We start from the raw sequence: 24,563 nt of genomic DNA on the forward strand, positions 1-24,563 counted from the left end.
GGCAGGAACCATTACAACCTCATTTTATAAATGAGGAAAAATGACTTCACCAAGGTAAAATAACTTGCTCCAGTCATAAATATAGACAGAGTGGCAGACGTGGATCGGGTCCCTGGTGTGTCTGATACCACAGTTATGGCTTTTAATCCCTATGCTTGGGAAAGACCACCCACAGACCTTATTTCGGCAGAGCTGTTTCTTATGTAATATTCATCATCCAGATGGATTCTTGATTACCCACATAGCAATGGGGTCCAGGAGAAGATAGATACTTCAAAATCCTGCACAAGCTCAATGTCAAATTTATCCACACTGATATGAACCTCTCCCTCAAACATGAAATGTTGCCAAGTGCTTAGCAAAATTGGTTGGTTGGTATTTCAGCTCCTTCCCCTGCCTACCTCTCTGTCCAAGGCTATGATGCTTGCAATGATTTGCTAAATGTGAAAGAGGAAGGAGAAAATAGAAAAGGGCACGAAGTATTCACAATCTTGACCATCAACCTGGAAGGAAAAAAAAAAAATCTCCCTCCTTTCTGCTACTAATCACTCAGTGCCAGTTAGGATGGGAATACCACTTCCTCTAATATCCTTTGGCAAGGGTCAGACAATAGATTTCCCAAAACCCCAGGATTGCAGGGAAATAAGAAATAAAGTCATCAATAAGCTAGGCTAGTTAATGTTTACAGTCCCTTCTACGTTGCTGCTAGACTTTTTGGTACCTTTATGGAAATTACAAGATACCCTCCCAACTACAAATTAGAAAAAGTGCCCAATCTCTTAAGATAAAGTCCTGCATGACGTCAAGGTAAGATGCAAGGTGCCTTATGCTAAGCAAAAGATACTCTTCCTTTAGGGAATCATCAGAGCACAAGTGACTATCAGCCTCCAATCACCCCCTTGGCTAGGAAACTTTGTGCAGTGCACAAACTGTACAACTGTATGTGGCAGCCCTGATCCCCTCTCAAGTGAGAGCTTATGAATTTATCCATTTGGTGCAGGAAATTCAGATTCAGAAACTGCCTGAATAATTAGCAAGATCTGATCACTGAGTTTTAATCAGCCAGAGCAATAACAACTACCACCATTATTTACTGAGTGCCAACTACATATTAAGCACTGTCCTAGAGAATTTACAGAGATGATGAAATGAGCCAGTCTGTGGAACTGATTTTTCAGTGCCATCCATCTGGATGTTGATGAGTTCTGTCCCCAATCTCCTTTTTATTGTGCATAATTAATATCAAGCAAATTCCTTCTGACAGCACTTGGCCAGAAGGCTCCGTTAATTCCTGAGGCAACCACAGAACCCTAGGAAGAACCCACCATTGGTATGAGAAGATGCCGTCCTTCCTTTCTGTTAAAGAGCAAGTTCATTCATCAGTCACTAGACTGAGGTAATTGAAATACAATAAACTGCACATATTCAGAGTATACAACTTGATAAATTTTGACTATATGTATACATATAGCCACAAACCCATCAGCTTAATCAAGATAGAGGGAAAAAACCCCTATTATCCTCAAAAGTCTCCTCTTCCCTTTTGCCATTCCTCCTTCCCACTCTCACCACCCCTCCTTTCCCCAAGTAACCACTGATCTGCTTGCTGTCACTATAGATTACATTTTCTAGAGTTTTATATAAATGGAATCATACAGTATGTAATTTTTTGGTCTGACTTCTTTCACTCAGAATAATGATTTTTCGACTCCTTCATGCTGTTGCACATCTCAAGAGTCCATCCCTTTTTATTGCAGAATAGTATTCTACTCTGTGGATACAACACACTTTGTTTATCCACCCATCCATTGTTGGACATGGGGTTTATTTCTGATTTTTCACTATTTAAAAGAAAGCCCCATGTTTAAGGTATTGTCTCACTTAATCCTTACAATCATGCTATAGTTAATGAAATTCTCATTTTTCAAATGATGAACGGAAAGCTCATGAAGGCGGATGAACTTGGTCAATGTTTGGGAGCAACACAGCTAGGATTTGAACACAGAGCTAGTGAGTGTCCAAGCTCATGCTCTGGAACACTATGAGCTGAGAAGAATAGGTACTTCAAAGACAGAAGCCATGGGAGAGCAGCACAGAGCCCGAAGTCTCTGTGGGTCTTCCGCAGAGAGGGTTGTCTCCATCTGCCTGTGAATGAGTCTGTGTCACACGAAGCAAAACCTCAAGACAGGGGCTGGGAAGTGCCCGTTTTACACTGGACTTGGAAAACAGCCACAGAGGAATCACACCTGGACTAAGGGCTTGCAGGTAATGATGACTTCATAAATATCGGTCAAACGAATAAATGGCTGAGTGCAAAGTGAATGAATGAAAGTACAGAGAAACAGATGGATAGGTGGAGATCAGTTATTAATTGACTTGATAGTAGATTCATCCAACCATCTCAGGAAACTACTCAAAATATCTCATGAGTCAGAAGGCAGAGATTATCCTGATAGTAAATCAACTGTCACAGGAGCTCAGTGTAGGCTGCTCAGTCCACAGAAAGGGCAGCAGCTGTGCACTCAGGCAGGAAGTCCAAGTCCTGAGTCCCACTAGCCATCCTGAGGATCCCAGAAAACATTTACTATAAAGACGGGGGCCATCCATCTTGAAAGCCAGAAACCCCCAAGGCAGCTCTCCTTTCTGGTGTTCGCAGATGAGTCTTGGTTTCTCCAGGCATCCCACTCTGCACACAAGCCTTGACAAGGCCCTGCTTGTGGAACCTGGCCACAAGGCTGCTGATGTGATCCGGCAGAGGCCCGGAAGCCTGAACCCAGCTTCTAGTCTCATCTCTGACAGCTCTGTTGAAAACAAGTTCATTAACAGGCAGTTTTATTGAAGAGTGCACACAGGCATATTTCCCACTGCCACATGATGATGTCAGTGCATTTTTGGAGCCAAGATCAACACGGCATCCATCGTTGATATGACTGGTTTGCTGAGAACTGTGCGGGAGATCGCTTTGGGGCCTCCTTCTACTTCCTTCCCCACTCACCTCTCACACGGCACCAAAAGCCCTGGGATGAGTGACAGGGAAGGTGAACACAGCAGAGGCCGCTTAGAAGAAATTTAATCCAATCCAGTTGGGGAGCCATGTGTCTCACTGCAGCCATGAAATTCCATCCTGAGCTCAGCATGTACTGATAGAATAATGAAATGAAGATGGTAGTGCAAACGGCTGGTGAGTCTAATGATGGTGTTTGTGGGGTTTTTAGAGGGATGATTTGATTGTATGTTCCCTTCTTAAGAACCAGAACCACCCAGCAGGCCTAGAGAGATGAAGCACTTTGTCATTCTTCTCTCCCTTCCCCCAGATCTGCAAGCTTCTGTCCCTCTCGGTATAAATAGCTTCTCACATTCAAAAGAACAAACTGTCTACAGCCCGAAAGTGAATGGCAAAGCTGGCTGCTGGCACTGTGGACCCAGCCCAGGGGTGAGTCACAGCTGTAAAACTCATGCTTCTACAGTAACAGGGACCAGAGCATTTTCTGAGTTAACAGGCCAAGGAGAGGGCCGAGGAACAGAACCAGTGAAAAGATTTTGAAAGGGGGTGCCTGGGTGGCTCAGTCGTTAAGCGCCTGCCTTCGGCTCAGGTCATGATCCCAGGGTCCTGGGATCGAGCCCCACACCGGGCTCCCTGCTCAGCGAGAAGACTGCTTCTCCCTCTCCTGCTCCCCTTGCTTGTGTTCCCTCTCTCGCTGTGTCTCTCTCTGTCAAATAAATAAATAAAATCTTAAAAAAAAAAAAAAGAAAGCATTTTGAAAGCATCCTGAATTCTCCTTTAACAAACAACCTCGTACCCAGGCCATATTCAAGAGATGTCAGTCAGGGGCAAGATGCTGGAGAAGGAAGTGGGCAGCTTCTGGGGCTCACCCCCTGTCATTACCCAACTCTGCTCCAGTGTCTTGGAGACCCAGAAAATGACCATGGTGATGACAGCAGCTACCATTTGATGTGGACCACCTATGGGTCAGCATCTCCCAGGCTCCTTAGAGAGAAATTCAGTAGGTCTTCACAGCTACTTCAGACCTGGGCAAGAGCCTCTTCATTTTACAGACAAAATGAGTGAAGCTCAGGGCACCCCAGGTCACATAGCTAATAACTGGTAGAGCCAAGATTTGGCTCCATGTATTTCGAACATTAGTTTTTCCATTACCCGAGAGCAGCAGTTCTCGGATCAGAAACCCCTGAAGTCCCTGTCCAAAAAGAATGTTGGGCCTACCTTCAGAGTTCTGGTTCAGTAGGTCTGGGACAGAGCCTGGGAATCTGCATTTTTTAAAGATTTTATTTATTTATTTGACAGAGAGAGACACGGCAAGAGAGGGAACATAAGCAGGGGGAGTGGGAGAGGGAGAAGCAGGCTTCCCGCCGAGCAGGGAGCCCGATGCGGGGCTCGATCCCAGGACCCTGGGATCATGACCTGAGCCGAAGGCAGACGTTTAACGACTGAGCCACCCAGGTGCCCTGGGAATCTGCATTTTTCAGTAAGTTCCCCCGGTGGGTACTCATGCTGCTGGTAGGGGACCCATACTTTGGACTAGGCTGACAAAATGTGGGTAATCTAACCATCATTCTACGGAACAACCCAGCTCAAATGTCATCTCCTCGGAGAGGCTCTCCCTGGTCACGCCATCTAAAGTAGCTTTTCTAAATCGAGGACCAGCAAACAGTGGGCCTTTGGGTCAAATCAGGCCCACTGACTATTTTTGTAAATGAAGTTTTATTGTCACCTGGCCATGCTCAAACTGCTAATTTGTCTGTAGCCTCTGCTAGGATGTCAGCTCTAGCAGGGCAGGGAGACTTGTTTGCTCACGGCTGTCCCTCAGTGCCCAGCACAGAGTTGGCACCCCCTAATATCTGCTGAGTGAATGAGCATTGCAGTCGAGTGCCCAGGTCTGTGACATGGGAGCCTGAGGGCCAGTGCAGGAGGAAGAGGCGATGTGCTTCTCACCCTGTGGGCTGTCAGCCAGGATGAGACAGGGAGGAGAGCCCGAGACAAACAGGGATTGTTGATGGGGGAAAATCAGCCTTTGAAGTTTCCTGCTTCCTGCAGTGAGGGGGAAACAGGAGGCGGAGAAAAGAGGAATCCCTTAGTCACCAGGGTCAACCTGAGATTAGGGGAAACTTCCTTGTGTGACACATGCCGCCTGCTCTTCCAACACAAGCCACGTCGGCGTCCTTGGCTCTGATATCCTGGGTGGATCGCGGCAGAAGAAAGAGGGGTGGAGGACGAAGAGCCCGAACTAGCAGGGGAGTCGCAAAGACAGCCGGGGTGAGCCGTGGCTCCGCCCCTTCCTACCTGTGGCAACCTGGTTGAGTTTCTGACCCTCTCTGAGTGGCAAGGGATTCATGGAAAGAAGGGAGGCATCTTGTACAAGGCTGAAATGTGATTGCTTATTCAGGTAACATCTGTTTATCAGATGGGTAATATGTATCAGGCATTATTTTAGGTACCAAGCACACTCGGTGAACAAGGCAATGTGTGACTCCGACAGGCTCACATTTGAGAAGGTAGGGCATCTGACAAAATGCACAGATAGAAGCCTACAGGGAGTACTGGTATGGGGGCTCTCTGTTGCCCTATCTTCACCTGCAGGCAGAAGCATCGAGGTGATGGGTGTGAAGGCTCCTTCGATTTCCCAGGGGCAACCAAGACAGTGGGGTTTCCCAGCCTTCACATCCATGGATGCCTTGGCCAGAGCTGGACGCTGCATGGGCTCCATTCATCTCTCCCCAGACCATTCACCACCCCCTGCCCAAATTCTTCATGCAAAAGCAAAGTTGATACTGATTTCGTTTCACTTCTGAGCTTCATGCAAATGGGTCCTGTAACACCTGCAACAAGCCAGATCTTTGCATGGCTGGCTTCTTCATGTCCTTCAGCAGCACTTCAAATTTTACCCCCCCAGAGAGGCCGTCTCTGACCAACCAGCCTAGATTAGCCGGTCCCTCCAGCACTCCGGCCCACCTCCATTGTCACAGAAGCTGCTGTATTTTCTTCATGGCGTGGATTAAATGGGACACCACTTGTAAAGCGCCCAGGATCGTGCGTGACACTGGAACAGTTCACTAAATGTTTCTATCACCATTATTGACATTATTGTTCTTTTTTCATCTATCACCATCTTGAATTATCTTGAACATCTATTGTTTTCTAATTTATGTCTCTAACACCCACCCCCTCACAATCTAGCAGAAACCTTAATCATCTTGTTTACTGTTTTAGCCTCAGGGCCTAGAATAGTGCCTGAAGCATAGTAGATACACAGGAATGTCTGTTGAATGAATGAATGAATGCATGAAAAAGCCCCATTGCTATTCCCTCTTCACAAAAGTCTCCAGCATTCTCTCTGATTCACTCCGTACACTCTCAGGGGGACACAAGCCCGGGAACACTGCCAGGAAGCCCACCCATTAGAGGCCTTAAGTGGCAGAGAGGCTAGAGCCAGGAGTGAGGCCTCCTGCTGACCCACTGTTCTCCGGGGGGGTGGGGGAGGTTTGTAGAATATTCTTCGTTGTGGGAAGGCTCTCTTTGCACTCTGAGCTGCCCGCAGAAAATGCCCCAGGGACTCACTGCTCCCAGGCCTGGTGACCTCCTGGTGGCAGGAGCCCTCAGGCACTGAGGGAGGTGGGTGGCAGAGCTCGTTTGTTCAGCAGACGGCCCAGAAACCTGCTTGGGGCATGAGAGAATTCGGTCAGGTGGCTCTGTGTGGGCCCCCATCCAAGTTGCTCTGGCTCAGTGGAACCAGAAGTGCATTAGAAAGATGTGGCACCTTTACAACGCTCACATAGCAGACAGCCTGGGGAACAGAAAGGCCTCTGGATCGGCAGAATTCAAAATGATTTTACTGAAAGCCTTGGAGAAGACCAAGAAGAAATCCAAGTCTCCCACTGTCCCATGCTTCGCTCACCTCCTCCACCCCGACCTAACCTTCCTCTGTCCTGGTCAGCCCCCAAAGTTCCCTTCACCCTCTTCCTGCCTGCTGGGGACAATGGTCATCTGTGTCACTGCAGCTTCACAGGAAGGGCAGGGAGGTGACAACCACTTTATGGAGCACCTTCTGTGTGCACACACTCCCCCATTCGGGGCCCAGAGCAGCTCCTGTGGCCTACAGCTCTGAGACGATCAGCTCCCAGGTCAGGGTGGCTGAGACTGAATCTGTCCATCAGCTGCGTGACCGTGGGCATGTTTTCTGAATTTCTCTGAGCCTTGCTTTATTTACCTCCGAAACAGAGACAGGAATAATAATTTCCAAATAAGGTTTGTTTTGAGAATGGAAGAGGAAGAATGCAAGCAAAGTGAAAAATTGTAACAAGTGTTCATAATTTTCTCCACTGTCATCTTCATCGTCATCATCATCATCATCATCATCATCATCATCATGAGAAAACCGAGGCTCTTGGAAGCTGAACATCTTTGCTGAGGTCAGGAAGGGATGGAGCAGTGGCCAGATCTGCCTGACTCCAGAGACAAGGTTCCTCCCCATCCCACCCGCCCCCCCGACCATGCTGCTTCCTCCTCACCCCGTGGATCTCAAAGGGCTCCGGGCATTTGGATGGGGACACAAATGATTCCCTGCCAGGCCCTTGGCTCCTACCACCTGGCTCCAGCTCCCAGTCCTGGAGCCAGCAGCGCTGTGGAAGGTGTGGGCTCGAGCACGGTCCTCATGAGATGTCACCTGTCTCCTGGCCCTTGTCGGCAGAGAAAACCCGGAAGCAATCGAGATGGTTAGGGGAATCTGCTTAGAACACATGCCTTTGAGAGAAGCACAAGGAGCAGGGAAAATTGATATGGAATCATCCTTTATGTAGAAAAAAACATTTTGAAGACTTTTCTCTTTCCATGTGATGCAATCCGGAGCCTTTCGGCTTCTGCAGAGGACCTCAGTCCTCTGCCGGTCTCTTAACAACTATTAGTTGGGTGGCTGCCATGGGTCAGGCTCTGTGTGAGAGGCTGGGGGACTCCTGAAGAACAAACCAGACAAAATGCCTGCCCTTTTGGATCTTAGAGCAAAGTGGAGGAGGTAAATATCCAACAGATAATTATACCAGAAGTATCCAATTATGTTTGAAAAGTGTTAATAAGGGAAGTAGCAGGGATTGCTACAAAGCATGTAAGCGGGGACCTAATCTTGTACTGGGAGTAGGAGGTGGTCACAGGAGCTCCTTGAGGAAACACATTTAATCTGATACCTGCCGGATGAGCAACCGTCACTGAATTAAAAGCCGAACAAAGAATTTTACGTACCTCCAAGAGAGATAGTTCTAGACTTTCACGGGGCTCAAAACCAACTAATTTGCCCCATCCTCTAGGTAGTACTGGATGGCCTGCTTTGCCACATGTGGCAGAATACTAGGAAAGCCAAACATTGGACAATTGCTCCCGATATCTTCATCCTTCCTGTGAGGGGTTGATGTGCAAGTTCCAGAAAAATAACTGAACTGCCACTCTTTTTTTTTTTTTTTTAAGATTTTATTTATTTATCTGAGAGAGAGAGACTGAGAGAGAGAGAGCATGAGAGGGGGGAGGGTCGGGAGGGTCAGAGGGAGAAGCAGACTCCCTGCCGAGCAAGGAGCCCGATGTGGGACTCGATCCAGGGACTCCAGGATCATGACCTGAGCTGAAGGCAGTCGCTTAACCAACTGAGCCACCCAGGCGCCCTGAACTGCCACTCTTGAGGGGCAAAACCACAGTTAAGGTCAAGGTAGTTTTACTAATGTTTAGAAACCAAGGATTGGGGCATTCGTATTTGAGAACCCTCTATAGATACTCACAGTATCCAAAACATTGATGGAAAGGAATTCACTCAGGAGATGCAATCTGATGGTCTCTTCAGGTTTGCATGGAGCGATGAGCAGAATTAATAGAAAAAACACATCCATAAGCACCCAGTGAAGATGATCCACCCAGAGGACTTACCTTTCTGGACAGCAGTTTGTCACAATAAATCAAAAGCCTTAGAAAGGTTTACATGAGACCACGCCACCTCTAAAAACTGTTGTGTAAGATGGATGGCCACTGCCCCCTTATTTAATAGAAAGGAAAGCTGCCAACAAGGCACACGGTCAAAAATAAACCTTCAGCTCAGGGGTGCTCAATGGTGGTACTCCTGGCATTCGGGAGGGGTGGCTTTTTCTTTGTGCAGAATCATCTGGTAATTTTCAGGATGTTAAGCATCTCAAGCCTCTACTCATTTTAATGCTAGTGGAGCTATTTTGACAATAACTACCCCCTTCTAAACATACATTTCCAAATGCTCCCTAGTGGTGGGTGGGACCACTGCAGGTAAGAAACTACCAATGAGGACCAGGCAATCATTCCAAAGGATAATCTGGATCTAAATACACGGATACCAAAAACTGTTCACAATACATAAAGTGAAACAAAAGTCAGGGTAAGTCTGACAGCATCATCACATTTTTGTCTAAAACAAAATGGAAAATTCTCCTATTACAAAGATACTTGCTGCATGCATACAATAAAGGTTGCAAAACAATAGTCCTAGATTTGTGGAATTATGGGTGACCTACCCAGAACACGGTAGGCACTCGAACAAATGTCTGCTGATGTGAGTCAGCCTCTTATGTCTTGATTGAGCCAGAACTTTGCTGACAGATCCTTTAGGTTTTAACATCACTTTGATTCAGTGGTTCTCAACTGGGGTGCCCAACCCACCCCCCAGGTTCACAGCACACTGCCTGGAGACAGGTTTGGTCACCCCAAGGTCCAGGGGAGCGGGTGGTGTATGCTACTGGGATCTAGTGGTAGAAGCCAAGGAAACTGCTAATTATCCTACATTGCACAGGACAACACCAACAGCAAAGAATTATCCAGCTCAGAATTCCAATAGTGCTCAGGTACTGAAACCCTGCTCACCATTTGCCTTTCTTACGGCTTGTTAAGTATCCTCCAAATTCTTCCTGAAGTATCATCTTGTAAATTGATCCCTAGAACATCTCTAGAAGACAGGGCACATATTATTAACTGATTTGAAGGCAAATTGGAGCTTGAAAGAAGACTACAGATGGTCAGTCAGGGCAGCTGAGGTACTGGAGGGCTCTCTGGATGACGTGACACACTTTGTTTGAGGTGAACAGAGGGGAAGGATCGGAGCAACCTCACTGATGACTTTTCAGTCCGGTCATTAAAAATCACGGCATAAATGCTCTTCCTTTCTGGCATCATCTATTATATTTATCACTTTTCGCTCTACTTTAAGAAAGTCGGGTTTTGTAGCTAGTAGGTTTTTATGAAATTAAATGCCCCTATTCAGAAACACCTCCCTAAATGGGAGGTGAATTCTGTGTGCATTATACTTAATTGAAGGCATTTCTCAGAAGAAATAGAATAATAAAGAGTATCACCTGAAGGTGTATTACCAACCCCATGATCAGGGAGTCAAATGAAAGGTTTTTAACAGAAATGAAAGCACATGACTCTCAACTCTGACCTTTCCTATTTCACCTGTAGCACAAAGCATTTAACTTTCACTGTAATTTCTCTTGATAGAAAAATGAAGTTTCTTAAATCAGAGACAACTAGACATGATATTAAACGTCAGCATTTTTAGTGAAAAGCATTCAGGGTCTCAAATCTGTCTTATCTTAGAACAATCCACACAGCTTTTAAAAAAAAAATCTTTGAACATATAAATAGTTCCATAAGTAACAGATTTTAAAAGATCTTATAATTTTAAAATTTGAATTCCATTTCTTTCAGGCAACATGATCCCTTCAGACACCTTTAAATGCAGACTCCCATTTTATTAGGCAAATATACAGCCCTTCAAAAGGCTTGAAGAGAGAGTCTCTCTGGAGAACAACAGCCCTTCCTAACCCTCTGTGTCACATAAGTCTGAAGAAATTCAGGGAATAGAGAAAACCACCCAAGGAATAGCAGAATTATGAGAGATGGGAATATCCGTTCATTGGACATAATTCAAACCACTTGTTTAATAGCATTAATTGTTTTCTGTCAAAACAAATCAAAGAAAATTGTTTTATATTTCCCAAAATATTCATTTTGGGTGAGTCAAGTAGCCTTTAAAAATACTATCAGCACTCACTTTTGGAATTGGTGAATTGAACCAAGACCCCAACTTCTGCAACTGTCTGTTCTCTTGGGCCAACCAAAAATTTTCTCTGCATCTGAAAATCATAGAATGATGTTTCATGGTCTTAGAGAAGAGTTTACCTAAGCAGGAACCCCAAATAGCTTAGCTTCAGAATTTCAGGGCCCAATTTAGCAGAAAGTGAGGTGAACAAAAGAAAGATGGGTCTCCTAGAAGCTGCTGCATTTGAGGTTAGCAAGAAAATGAAACAAGCTCACAGATGTATCTAGGTGTGAAAACTCCTCACTCAAACACTGGCAGGAGAATGGCGATGTCAAACAAAGATATTCAATCATTCACCACCTCATTTGAGTGTTCAGACAAACTCAATCAAACGCTCTCATTCTTCTGAAGCTTACTCTTTAATAATACAATCTTCACCGAAACAGAAGGAAATAAAGATATAACCTTAACCTGCAAACCGAGAGAAAATGTTCTTATTTCTTCCTGTTGATATCTCAAATCCTCATAGAGATTATTTTCTGTGAATGTTTCTGTTCTAAAACATTTTCTTCCTCATAAGAATGAGAACAGAGATCACAAAAATGAAGTGCCTGCAGGGCTTAGGAAGGTTTTCTTCAAGACATAAATATGAACTTTTACATAAAACTCCTAATATTTAAGGATTAGTAACTAATTCAAAATTTTAAATAATACTTTGCTGGCTAAACAAATCCTACCTGTGTGCCTGATTTCAGGTGCCAATTTGCGACCTCAAATATTGGAAAAAGAAAATGAGAAATGGCTAATCAAAGAGATGTTATTAGGGGTCCACTCTTGAGTTGTTTGCAAATTTTTGGGTCTTCCCTAATCATAAAGAACTTTTTCTAGCAGCATTATCACACCAGAAGTCCCTGACTTTAAAATTTCAGGGTATTTTAAGCTTCCAAACATTCTGTCAGACATAGGGAAGATCACTAGAGACAGCCATTTTCTGTGTCAGAGGGGCAAAACTCAAAGATGATGAGAGTGTCTAGCTTAAGGAAGGGGCTTCTAAACCAACATGAGACTGGTGGAGGAGAAAACTCCAAGTACAGAAATGCAAAGCGGAGGCTATCACTGAGAAAAACGCAGTGAAACAGAAAGAAACCGAGTTCATCTGATCGAGCCAATAATATTTGCAGCCTGTAGGCAGTTCAAATATTTAAGGAAATGCCAATGTCTTTCTTTGTAAAGCAAGGCCAAACTTAGTATTTAAACACAGCATATATCACTGGGAGGAATAAGGCAAATCCTTATGTCCTCACTCTCCTTTAACAAAGAATCTTAAAGATTCATGGCCAATGTAGAACTCCCTTCCCCCCTTCAAAAATCAAATTTCCCTTTCTAATGTTTCAAAGCCAACGTCTCTGAGAAGTTTCTAGTCAATCTTCTGTTGACAGTTAATAACGACAATCCAGAATGAATTAGCAATGGCCCACGTAGGACTCATTTTCATTTCTCTTCCTCAGCGCCCACTGGTGCCCCAGACATTGTCAACCCATGCAGCCCCAGCCACTTCTCTGAATCAGCAAAGTGAACTCTTCCTTCTGAACTGGAATGAGGAAGGATGGGCAGGACAAAGATAAACAGCCCAAACCACAACTGCCCTCCCCATCAAGAATGGTACCTGTTCAGGCTTCAGCCCCGGCGGGATCCAGGCGTACTCCTCCAAGGCACAGCCTGAGTCGTCGTCTGACGTGGAGTTCCTCTGGAAGTCAAACATGAGTTTGCTGACAGTCTTCTCCATCTCTAGGGGCATCACTGTCACCATGTGCTCCTCCTGAGGGCACTTGCAGTGCAGGCAGATCTTCCTGCAAGCAGCAAAGGTGGGAGGTGAGAAGGAAGGCAAAAGAAACCATTTTTCACCTGGCTGCCAGTCATCAGCCCTTGGATCCCAAGCCACAAATGCATTCCTTGGTAACTGCCTGTTGGCAAGAGCGCCTGAAGTGGCGCCCCACGTCTTCTTGGAAGGTGTGGTAATGCACACATGGAAACATCACGAAAGGTCAGAGGCCACTAGGTAGGCCTCATGAGAATGTTCGAACATGGACTCCAACCTATTCTTCTAAATCAGTATCCCAAGAGCAATGTCAAAATATCTTTTACACTTAGTAGAGCACTGGATATGGACCATGACTGCAATTTTCTTAACTATAATAGTAATTAAATAGACGTAATACATATGCTGACCAGAAATATTACCAGTGGATTTAACAAATACTGACAACACACCATTTTCATAAAAGCGTCCTAGAAGCTTGGGAAATGGTAGAAGTTTTAAAGAGAACCGCAGGTGAGATTTTCTTTAAGAAAAAGAGCAAGAATATGTTTTTCCCACCAAACAAATCTGGCCCCAAGATCTCATGGGAAAGACATTGTCACCTCTACTAAATATCCCCATAGGTTTGAAATTCTAATCAGAAACCCAAATCTTTCCTACATTGGTTGTGTTGTTTTTTTTTTTTTTTAAATATACAGTACAAGAGGATCATGCATGTGAATTATTTCAAAAGGTAGCAGCCAAAGATAAAATCTCTCCCCAAAGTTGAACATTTCTCTTTTAAGGTTACCATCTGTTCCCTTTTCCACGGCTACAAAAATGATGAAGCAGTAAAAAGGTTGATGTCAGGCAGCACAAAAGCATTTCTAGCTTCTACCAATAAAAAAGAGAAGAAAAAGAAATCACGGAGGACAATTTTTAGAAAATGAGTTGTTGTACGTGGTACTCAGATCTTTATTAGTTTCAATAGCACCTTATCCAGGCCTTGAGAGGGCCCAGAATCCTAATCCCTACATGGGCCTAATTTTTTCAACAACAGCTTTGTTAAGATAGAAGTCCTGTATCACCAAGGTACCATTCTAAAGTGTACAAATCATTGGCTTTTAGTGTATTCACAGAGTTGTGAAACCATCATCACTATTTAATGTTGACTAATGTTTTAGTCAACCCAAAAGAAACCCAGGGCACCTTAGCAGTGACTTTCTACATCCTCCTTTCCCCCCAGGCCCTGACAACCACTAATCTATTTTCTGTCTCTGTGGCTTTGCCTGTTCTAAATTCCATATGTATGGCATCATGCAATACATAGTTTTTTGAAACTGGCTTCTTTTACACAGTAGGATGTTTTCAAGATTAATCCATATTGTAGCATGTGACAATCCTTCCTTCCCTTTTATTGCATTATGATATTCCAGAGTATGGTTAAGTTACATTTTGTCCATCCATCCAATCAGGTGGCCATTTGGATTGTGTCCACTATTTTTACTTTTGTGAATACTACCGCTCTAAATATTTCTATACAAGTATTTTTGTGTGAACACAGGTTTTCAGTTCTCTTGGCTATATACCCAGGAGTAGAGTTGCTAGGTCATATGGTAACTTTATGTTTAACATTTTGAGGAACTGTCAAACTGTTTTTCAGAAATAGCTGTACCATTTTACATTCCCACCATTAATGAATGAGTGTTTTATTTTCTCTACATCCTTGCCACACTTTTTAGTATCTTTCCGTTGTTTCCATCCTAGTGGGTATGGAGTGGCATCTTATTGTGATTTTGATTTGTACTTCCTTAATAGCTAATGATATTGAGCATCTTTCTATGTGCTTATTATATATCCTCGTTGGAGAAATGTCTGTTCAAACTCTTAGTCTGTTTTTAAACTGTTATTTATCTTTTTATTGTTGCATTATAAGTATTCTTTATATATATTTCTGAATACAAGTCCTTTATCAGAAATAGGATTTGTAAAAATATTCTGTGGGTGGTCTTTAGTTTTTTTTGTTTGTGTTTTTTTAATTGTATGAACACTGTCAAGTCTGTTCTTCTTTTTTTTAACATAGGCCTTTGGGATTTTAATTAATTAACTAATTATTTATTTATTTTTACTGGAGGGGGGCAGAGAGAGAGAGAGAGGAAGAGGGAGAATCTTAAGCAGGCTCCATGCCAACACAAAGCCTGATGCAGGGCTTGATCTCACAACCCTGGGACTGTGACCTGAGCCAAAATCAAGAGTTAGATGCTTAACTGACTGAGCCACTCAGGTGTCCCTGGTTTTCACTTTTTTTTTTTTTAAAGATTTTATTTATTTATTTGAGACAGAGAGAATGAGAGAGAGAGAGCACATGAGAGGGGGGAGGGTCAGAGGCAGAAGCAGGCTCCCTGCCGAGCAGGGAGCCCGATGCGGGACTTGATCCAGAGACTCCAGGATCATGACCTGAGCCGAAGGCAGTCGCTTAACCAACTGAGCCACCCAGGCGCCCTGGTTTTCACTTTCTTGATGATGACTATTGAAGCACAGAAGTTTCTTATTTTGATAAAGTCCCACTTATTTTTCTGTTGCTATTGCTTGTGCTTTTGGTATCCTATCTAAGAAACCACTGTCTAACTCGAAGTCATAAAGATTTATTCCTATGTTTTCATCTAAGATGTTTATGGCTTTAGCTCTTATATTTGGGTCTATGTTCCATTTTGAGTTAGTTTTCAAGCATGGTGTAAGGTAGGAGTCCAACTTCATATTTGTGTACTTATTCAACTGTCTTAGCACCATTTGTTAAATAAAAAGTTTATTCTTTCTCCATTGGAGTGTCTTAGCATCCCTGTCAAAAATCAGATGATCATAAATATAAGGGTTTATTTCTGGATTTTCAGTTCTATTCCATTGAGTTATCTGCCTACCTTATGCCAATACCACTCTGTCTTGATCACTGTAGTTTTGCAGTAGGTTTTGAAATTGTAAATGTGAGTCCTCCAACTTTGTCCTTGTTTTAAAAAAATTGCGCTAGCTCTCTTGGGTCCCTGGCATTTGCATCATGAAATATGAATTTTAGGATTAGCCTGCCATTTTCTGCAAAAAATCTAGCTGGGATTTTGATAGGAATTGCACTGAATCTAGAGATCAACTTGGAGAATATTGCTATCTTAATATTAGATCTTCCAATCCATGGACAAAAGATGTCTTTCCATTTATGTCAGTCTATTTTAATTTCTTTCAATGCTATTTTGTGCTTTTCAGTCACAATCTTACACATTTCTTGTTAAGTTTATTCCCAAGTATTTTACTCTTTTTGATGGTATTGTAAATGGAATTGTTTGCTTAATTTCATTTTCAGATTGTTATTGTATAGAAACACCAATAGTACGTGTACATGGATCTTGCATCATACAATCTTACGGAATTCGTCTTTTCAGTTTCAAAAGCATGGTGTGTGTGTGTGTGTGTGTGTGTGTGTGTATGTGTGTGTGTATTCCTTAGGATTTCCTATATACAAGATCATGTCATCTGCAAACAGAGCTAGTTTTATTCTTTCTTTTCCAGTTTGATACCTTTTATGTCTCTGTCTTGCCTTCTTGCCCTGGCCAGAACCTCCAGCACAATGGTCAACCTAAGTGGCAGTGGCAGACATTTTTGTCTTGTTCTTGATCTTAAGGAAAAACATCCAATCTTTCACCATCAAGTATTATTTAGCTATGGGCTTTTTGTAGATGCCCTTTATCAAGTTGAAGAAGATTCTTTCTACACTGGTTTGTTGAGTGTTGTTGTTATTGTTGTCATCACAAAAGGGTGTTGGGTTTTGTCAAATGCTTTCTTCCATCTATTAAGATGATCAGTTGGCTTTTGTCCTTACTCTATTAATGTCTTGTGCCTACATTTTGACACCAAAATGTACTCAAGAAACAAAATCAGTCTAGTTCAGCCAACTCAGGCTTGTCAGATTTTCCCACTTCCTGCTTTTCATCAGATTGAAAATATGCACAGACAGAATGCACACTTGGATCTGGTTTGCATCTCCAAACTCAAAGAGGTTTCTTCCAAACCCTGGCTGCTACTTTTAAAAATAGTCAGAGCCCATTTTAACAGTAACTCTTTTAATTAACCAGCTACTGTAAAGAAGTCAGGGGTGTTAGGAAGTGGTCAGGGATTTTTCCCTCCAGTTATTTTTATACCAGTTAATGACTTAAGGAAAAAAAAAACCTCAGTGTGTTTAAGCAACCTTAGGAAGCTCTTTGGTGACTAATGGCTTATACTAGAAAGCCATACTTTTCAAACAAAATGTAGAAGAATTGTTAACAAATTCAGTCTCCAGAATATTCATCTGTACAACCCATGTATTCAGCAGTGCAGGGAAGCAAGTGTAATAATACAATATTTAATGTTTAATGGACATAATCTAAGGAACTGAAGCTCCAGAAGAAGAAAAAAGAAGAAAACAAAATACAGAATTACAGAACCAGACCCAGAATGAATCTCACTGAGCTGAACTATGAACAGAACAGAGAAAGGGGAGAGGGCTAAGGGCCGATTTCGTCACCCAACAACTATCAAGCACCTACCACGTGCCAGGCACTGCCCTTGCACTCAGGAAATCTAACCAAAACGAATAAGGGTCTCTGCCTTCCTGGAACTCGAGCAATCCCCTTAACAAATAATTTGATCAAATAGCATATTAAAGATGCTAAGCGCTAGGGAATATAAGAACAGTGAAGCAGGATGAGGGCGATCTGAATTGGGGAGGGTGCATCTGGCTTATGTATACCTTACACCTGTGAGCCCAGATCTGTACACCTGCTCTCCAAGAAAGAAAATATCATCCCCATTTTCCGGAAAAGAAAACAAAGGCCCAGAGAGATCAAGCAACATGTTCAAAGTAAACCCTAAATGGTGAACAGAGACCCAAAATAGGATTTACCTGATCCCTGAACCTCAACAATTAACTGCAGAAGGCATACCTGATCCCAACCACAAAATACCCTTCTGCCCTTGAACAACAAACACATTCAGAAAAATCAAAATCAAAGAGAAAGCAAAGAAAAAAGAAAACAAAATGGTAAATCGAAACCATGAGGACCTCATGTGTTTTCCCTGCTAGCTGCTTGCCTTCCACTTCTCATTCGTAATTAACAGGCACTCCCATGGCAAGGCATTTTTATTTGCAAAGAATTTTCAATCTCTGAGTGATTCCATGACAGCCTTTGGAAAGACTAATTTAATAACCCCTGTTTACAAATGGGGAACCCAAGGCCCAGATGCTCAGAAAGGAGCAGAGGGTCAGAGATAGGCCAAGAGGATTTATCTTGATCCTCATGTCTCTCTCCCCCTCTTGGCAACATGTACACAGCAACACCCAACAGCTCTCTCTTTCAACACACTGATTAAAGCTTTTCAGGAGTGTGTGGGGAAATATATTATTTGGCTTAAAAAAAAAATCTATGAAAATAGAACCTGCTAGTATAGCAGGATTTCATAAAAAAAACCCAAAAACTAACCATATAAAGTGTGCATTGGTTTCATTCTGTCAGAGTTGACATGTTACCTGCACATAATTGGGTTTGTGAATGACAGGTTTCCAGGGAAGAAGGCAGGATTCCGACAGCAGTGATCCGGCATTCCTCTTCCTTTCCTCCCTCTGCCGGGCAACCACCCCTGCAATGACCCGCCCCCCTCCCCCCCACCATCCAGAAGTCGCAGCTATTAATGTATTTGCTTCCACATCCAGAAGCCACGATCTGTTCTTCCATGGGATACACAACACTGGTGGGCAGGTGGAGGCTCTCTTTAACTATCTCAAAGTACTCTGGTCATCTGCGCCCTTGGCCACACCATTTGGAGAATACCTAATTTATGCTAATTAACTTACCTACCGTGCTGTGGAAGGGTTCATTATAAATAGACTGAGAGCCTGTGGGTGGGGGTGGGGGGTGTCTCATCTTGGAAATGTTGACAGGTTATTTACAACACTGATCCCGGAACCACAGTGTCTTGTTTTGTGTGAGAAGTGATAGGATGAAGGCAAAAAGGGATCCTCCTTTATAATGCAATTCTGACAAGTTCATGTCCTAAACTGCAGGATTCTAGATTCAGATGGCAACGTAAAGATCATTAAGTCCTTTTTTAAAAAATGGCTTTCTCTCTTTCACCCTCCCGCTCCCTTTTTTTAATGAGTGGAAAACATCTTTTGCAAAAGAACTCCTATGTGAAAACTCGATATATAAAACAGAGCTGCCCCAGTTGATGTGAGGGAAGGAGGTCTGACCTCTCTCAAGCTCAACCTGCTTTTCAAACTCCAGGCATTTTCCTGGCCCTAAGATCCCAAGAACATAAGTTTGGAAACCAGCATACTTCCCTCGACAGCTCAAGGTCATTCCTAGCACTTAGCAAAATGTGAATTAGATGCTCAACATTCGGATAGATGATGGAAAGACCAAAAAAAAAAAGAGGCTATCAATGGCTTTCAAAAGGCAAACAATTCCTAATCATGAAACTCTGCATATAAATAATTATTCTAGTCATGGGAAATTACATATGTGGTTGCCAAGACATTACATGGAGATGCTTGGGGGAGGAGTCGGGTAACCCGGCGACTCAGATTTGATAGATCTGTGACGGGGCCCAGGAATTGCATTTCTCCCAGCATCCCTGATGCACACTCAGAGGACACTCTTCTGTCGTTGGTCTTCCAGTTAGAAGGGAACACTGGGGTCAGGGAATGGTCTGAAAACATGTGTTCTACCCACACACGTGATAGTCTCAGGAACCCTGGGCAACGTACATTTTTAAAACTGTTCCAGGGAACCTATGGTGATCCCTCCTGATGGCCATGTCTTAGACTCTGACATCACTAAGCCCACCTGTCACTCAGCTGGGTACCCAATGGGGCACGGGTGTAAAAAGGTGCTGGAGAGAGGCATTATCACATCAGCCACCAGAGGGGTGTCTCATTGCCAGCCCTGCCATCTGTCCTCCTGCCTTCCACCTCCCCTGTGCTGTGGGCTTCTCTGTCCCAAGTCCATGGCCATGGCCAGATCAGGTTCGGGCCACTTTCATGCAAAGGGTCAAAGGGCAGACTGCTTAAAGGGCAACTCAGCCAAAACACACACTAAGTGACTGATGAGGAATGGGCAACACTGGCCCCGTGGCCACGCCTCAGGCTGCCGAGCTCAGAGTGGGAAAATACACTTTTGTTAAAGACAAAAGGGATAAAATTACCCAAAGTCTTCCATAGTTTTTTGCTAAGTAATGGATGTGTCCTCGGTATTTGAATTCTTCCATGACTCCAGCTCATGGAAGGCAAAAAAATAACTTCTTTTATTCTTAATAAGAGGAAAAGGGGAAACCTTTTTCTCCTTATTATAAAGTTACTGCTTCCCTACCCTTAACAAAAAAAAAAAAAAAAAAGGAGCACACAGTTAATGGAGAAGAGAATCAGGAATTGCAGATAAGCAAGAAGCGAAATATTTCAAAACACTCACAATCCCAGGGATAATCACTGTTAAACAGAAACAGCTGCTGGTCCTCTTTTTTTCCTTCGTGTTAAGAAACTGGAGACCAGATTTCATTCTGTGTGCTCCCCATCAGCAAGTACCAAGAGACAAGACTGGCCTGGAATGGCAAGGCATGAGCCAGAACACCCACACACGTACACACAACACTCTCGGCAAAGAGAAGGGCATTACTCAATCCAGATAAGTGGGTTTGTTCTGATCCAGTGCCCTGTAACAGGATTAGAGAACTTACTTACGTAGCAAGGAAGATGCCGGCAATGTGGGAAATGCATATATGTTTATGGGTATCGCAGAGTTAAGTTAGGTCCGTCAGATAAAAACACATCTGAAAAACCAGATTTCAACAGCTATTGACTTTCAATTTTCTGTGCAAGTGGGGAGAGATGGGGCATGGATAATTTAAAACCACTAAGCCCTGGCTGTGAATTGGGTCTTTGTACATCAGTCACATACTCTCAATGCTCCAGCAACTGACAACACTTCAAACCACCTGGAGGATCCACCCTGGGCAGGATGGACTCGGGAGGAGCTGGGCAGGAGCTCGACTTTCGCAGTCTGCTCTGCTGCCCAATTTCCTTAAGTTTCCAATGAGAGCATCAACTTTTCACATGCATGCAAAGAGCCAGCCTAAAATGAGGTGAACGTTGTTCTGAGTTCACTGTCCCGTGGGGATAACTCCCCTGGGTGTCCCTAGGGGGTAAATAAAAGTGTGTGGGGTGAAAAGAGTTTTTACTGGGCTGCAGGCTGCCCCAAAGTCAACAAATGAAGAGACAGTGGGTGTCGTTAGCAGAAAAGGCATCGAGATGCTGTGTTGCAAGTAAGCCGGTAAGAACTGCAAGTGGGGTCTACCTGCCCTAAGATACGGTTGACATAATCCTGTCATGAATCAGGCAAAACTGTCAAAATGGAGCTCCGACACAGAACACCAGCTGTTTCCCTCCAAAACTGCACAGGTCACATGACTAGATAACCTACGCATGGAGCTTCTGCTCCCACCTTCTGCATCCTTCACCAAACACACGTGGAGGATCAGAATGGCAGAAAGGAAGACAGGCAAGAGATACATGGGCGGAGGCTGGCCTGAAATGAAGTCAGGATGTTCCAGTTGGTGAAACTGCGCCCCAAAGCAGTAAGGGCTCAACATGACAGTTCTGACCCCCAGGGCCCAGGCTCCTGTCTCTCCACTCAACACCTGCTTTCTGACCCGAGGACGCCAGGTAAGGGTGAACATGGTGGCTACGTTTCTACTACTAGCATAATTTCTCACATTTATGGAGGATGTATAATATTCATATGATCTTTGCATAGTTTATCTCATTTATTCATTCTCAGCAGTCCTGTCGAGTTAGCATTTGAATCCATGGCACAGATACAAAAATTAAGGCTGTCAACTCGTATGTGACTTCACTGAAGTCGTACAGATGAGAACCTATGTTGTCTGATTCCAAGACAAGGGATCTTTCTACCCCCTTGCTGTAAGCAGAGTAGCCAAATCTTCCTTCCTTCTTTTTTTCCACGCATTCTTTCATCCTGCCATCCATCCGTCTGTCCATCTGTCCATTCATCCATATCCATCCATCCATGCAACCTACCCACCATCCAAGCAGACAACAGTGAATGAGCATCTACAGTATGCAAGGTGCAGTACTAAGATGCTGGACATAGAGCAGTAACCAAGACATACAGCAGCTTTAATCTCATGAAACTTAGACTCCAGTGGGGAAGGCAGACAATAGGCAGATAAACAAATAGGTAAACCTGCCATTTGTAGCTTGTGGTAAGTGCCATAATGGAAATAAACAGGGAGACGAAGAAGAGACGGGCTGAGGATGGGTCAGGATAGGCCTCCCGCTCCAGTGACATCTGAGCTGTGATCAGAATACTGAAGAGGAGGCCACTCTGAGAGAACCCAGGGGGAACGTTCTTCAGGCAGAGGAAAGCAAGCACAAGGGCCCTGAGGCGGGGAAGAGTGCAGCACGAGGCATTCTCAGGACTGGTATGCGGCCTCCCCTCCCCCATCACTGTCTGCCTCCGTGACAGTGACCACACTGGATGAGCCACTGCCTGTCTCAAAGCTCAAGCACAGATGGGAAATTCAGGGACGGCAACATCTAAGTGTGTGCCTCAAGTTGCCCTGCTCTCCCTCATTCCCTTCTCCTTGAAATTCCTACGTCCCTCTGTCTTGATACCCAGATATCAGCATATCCTGTTATTTGCAGCCTGACTGGCTCCTTCACTCCCTACCCCCAGCCACAATACTTTGTTCCCACCCCTTTCTGGCAAACACTCAGTCTGAATGAGGGACCCAGGCATGAAGCTTGACACTTGCCATGTCTGGAAGCAAGATTCCTATCTCTGTGAGAAAGGAAAAATGGTTTCCTAATAAACCCAGAAGCTAAAGGGCAAGACCATGACAGGGCCAGCTGGGTAGGAGGCTGGTGTGTGCTGAGAGCCAAGACCATGCTGCCTGGCTCCTTCCAGCTCCCTGCCCTCTGCCCGGGCTCCAGCGGCTCTGGCCATCTGCACCAAGAGGAGCTTCTCTTTCCCAGGTGCTGCAAAGGTGGCAGAGGATAATTTTCAGTGTAATATGCCAATTCATATTTCCATGAGCAAACGTACACAGCTCCCTACTCTGAATTTATCTTGTAATTTCTGAGCAGTGGAAACACATTCCCTTTGAAAAATAAGCCTCCTGCATGACCTCTCTTAGAAAAACTTCTTTTCGGGCACCTGGGTGGCTCAGATGGTTAAGCGTCTGCCTTCGGCTCAGGTCATGGTCCCAGGATCCTGGGATCGAGTCCCGCATCAGGCTCCCTGCTCCTTGGGAGCCTGCTTCTCCCCCTGCCTCTCTCTCTCTCTCTGTCTCTCATGAATAAATAAATAAAATCTTTAAAAAAAAAAAAAAAGAAAAACTTCTTTTCAACCTCTCTTACCATACTTTGATTTAGGAGTATGACGTCTCAAACTAAGGGCCAATGCCTTAGATTGGCTGTCCCCATAATCAGATCCTCAGGAGGTATCTGAGTATAAAGAATCATAGGGGTTGATCCCCAAAAAGTCCTGACAAGGAAATTGAAAAGGGAACTGGGCGAAGGGAAGGATGCCAACATAAGGTGAGGTCGTGAGCAGGCTGCAGCGTTGGACAACAGTGACCCATTTCAGTTGAGGAGCTATGGAAGATGGTTTGAAACACTCCTCAGAAATGTATCACTGGAGAGTCCAAGAGGCAGAGGTGGTTATCCACCAATCACAAACTGGGCGAGGATTGCACCTGGAGCCCCTCAGCTTACCCACAGGCAAGACGGGGACAGGACCCATGGGTCACAGTAAACTGGGCTGGTAAGTGCCAAGGGGGAAAAATATGTTTGCTGCAAGCAGCTTCATTTATTAAACAATAATTCACTGAACATCTATGTACTATACATCCCAGGAGGTATTGTGAGGGATTAAAATGAAACAACAACAACAAAAAACAAGAGTCCCTGTCTGACTGGGACACAAAGATATAGTCACAAAGAGCTAAACCATACATACCAAGGTGAAGAGTTCTTTGGGGGGATACTGAGGAGAATGTCCTTGTTTCGAGGAGACAGATGCTGAAATATGATCAGGTAAAGGATGTTTGTCATTTATTTTCACACAGGTAAGCTAGAATATTAATAAAAATATGCATGTGTGGGGAGAGAGAGAGGGACAACATGTAGCAAATGTGGCAGAATGTTAACAGAGAAATCTAGAAGAATGTATAGAAGTTCACTGCACTGTTCTGGAAACAACTATGTAGTTGTTTTTCAAAATAATTTGTTTTAAGACAAACCAACTAGAAAGTCACTTTCTGTGACTTTGCTGTTAGGAGAGTCTCTGTGCTACAGAGAGCTCCTGGTTACCAAAGAGTCAGGGAGGGCTTGAGGAAGCTGGACCTAAATGTTGCCAAGTAGGAGGATACTAAGCAAAAAGAGAAAGAAGAATATTCCCAACAGGTGAATAAAAGAAATGGAGGTGGGAGAGAACACGGTGTCATCAAGATATGGAGAGGAGTCAAAGATGGCGGCAAGAGGGCAGGTGGAGAATTACACACAACAGTCCATGTGAAGGAGTGTTGACTTCATTGTAAAAACGTTCCCTGGCCAGTGAGGAATCTGCCTACCGAACACACAGCTAGCTAATTCAGCATCATAATGAGTACAC

General features: G+C 44.0%; 2 protein-coding genes across 4 annotated transcripts in view; both read right to left on the reverse strand.

Annotated features, from left to right (window-relative positions):
* THOC7 (THO complex subunit 7) overlaps window positions 1-6,973 on the reverse strand; it is a 331,341-nt gene extending 324,368 nt beyond the window's left edge. The window contains exon 1 of the mRNA XM_081801481.1: window positions 6,969-6,973. The gene's annotated coding sequence lies outside the window, so the exon portion shown is untranslated. The remainder of the gene's footprint in view (window positions 1-6,968) is intronic.
* The window catches only part of PRICKLE2 (prickle planar cell polarity protein 2), a 316,927-nt gene that overhangs the window by 75,623 nt on the left and 216,741 nt on the right, over window positions 1-24,563 (reverse strand). For all 3 annotated transcript variants that reach the window (XM_081801442.1, XM_081801448.1, XM_081801455.1), the window contains one exon: window positions 12,721-12,904. In XM_081801442.1, coding sequence (XP_081657568.1) covers window positions 12,721-12,904 — 184 coding nt within the window. The remainder of the gene's footprint in view (window positions 1-12,720; window positions 12,905-24,563) is intronic.

Source organism: Leptonychotes weddellii, chromosome 1, assembly GCF_054177405.1.
Source record: "Leptonychotes weddellii isolate Sample4059 chromosome 1, ASM5417740v2, whole genome shotgun sequence".
In the NCBI taxonomy this organism is placed as follows: domain Eukaryota; kingdom Metazoa; phylum Chordata; class Mammalia; order Carnivora; family Phocidae; genus Leptonychotes; species Leptonychotes weddellii.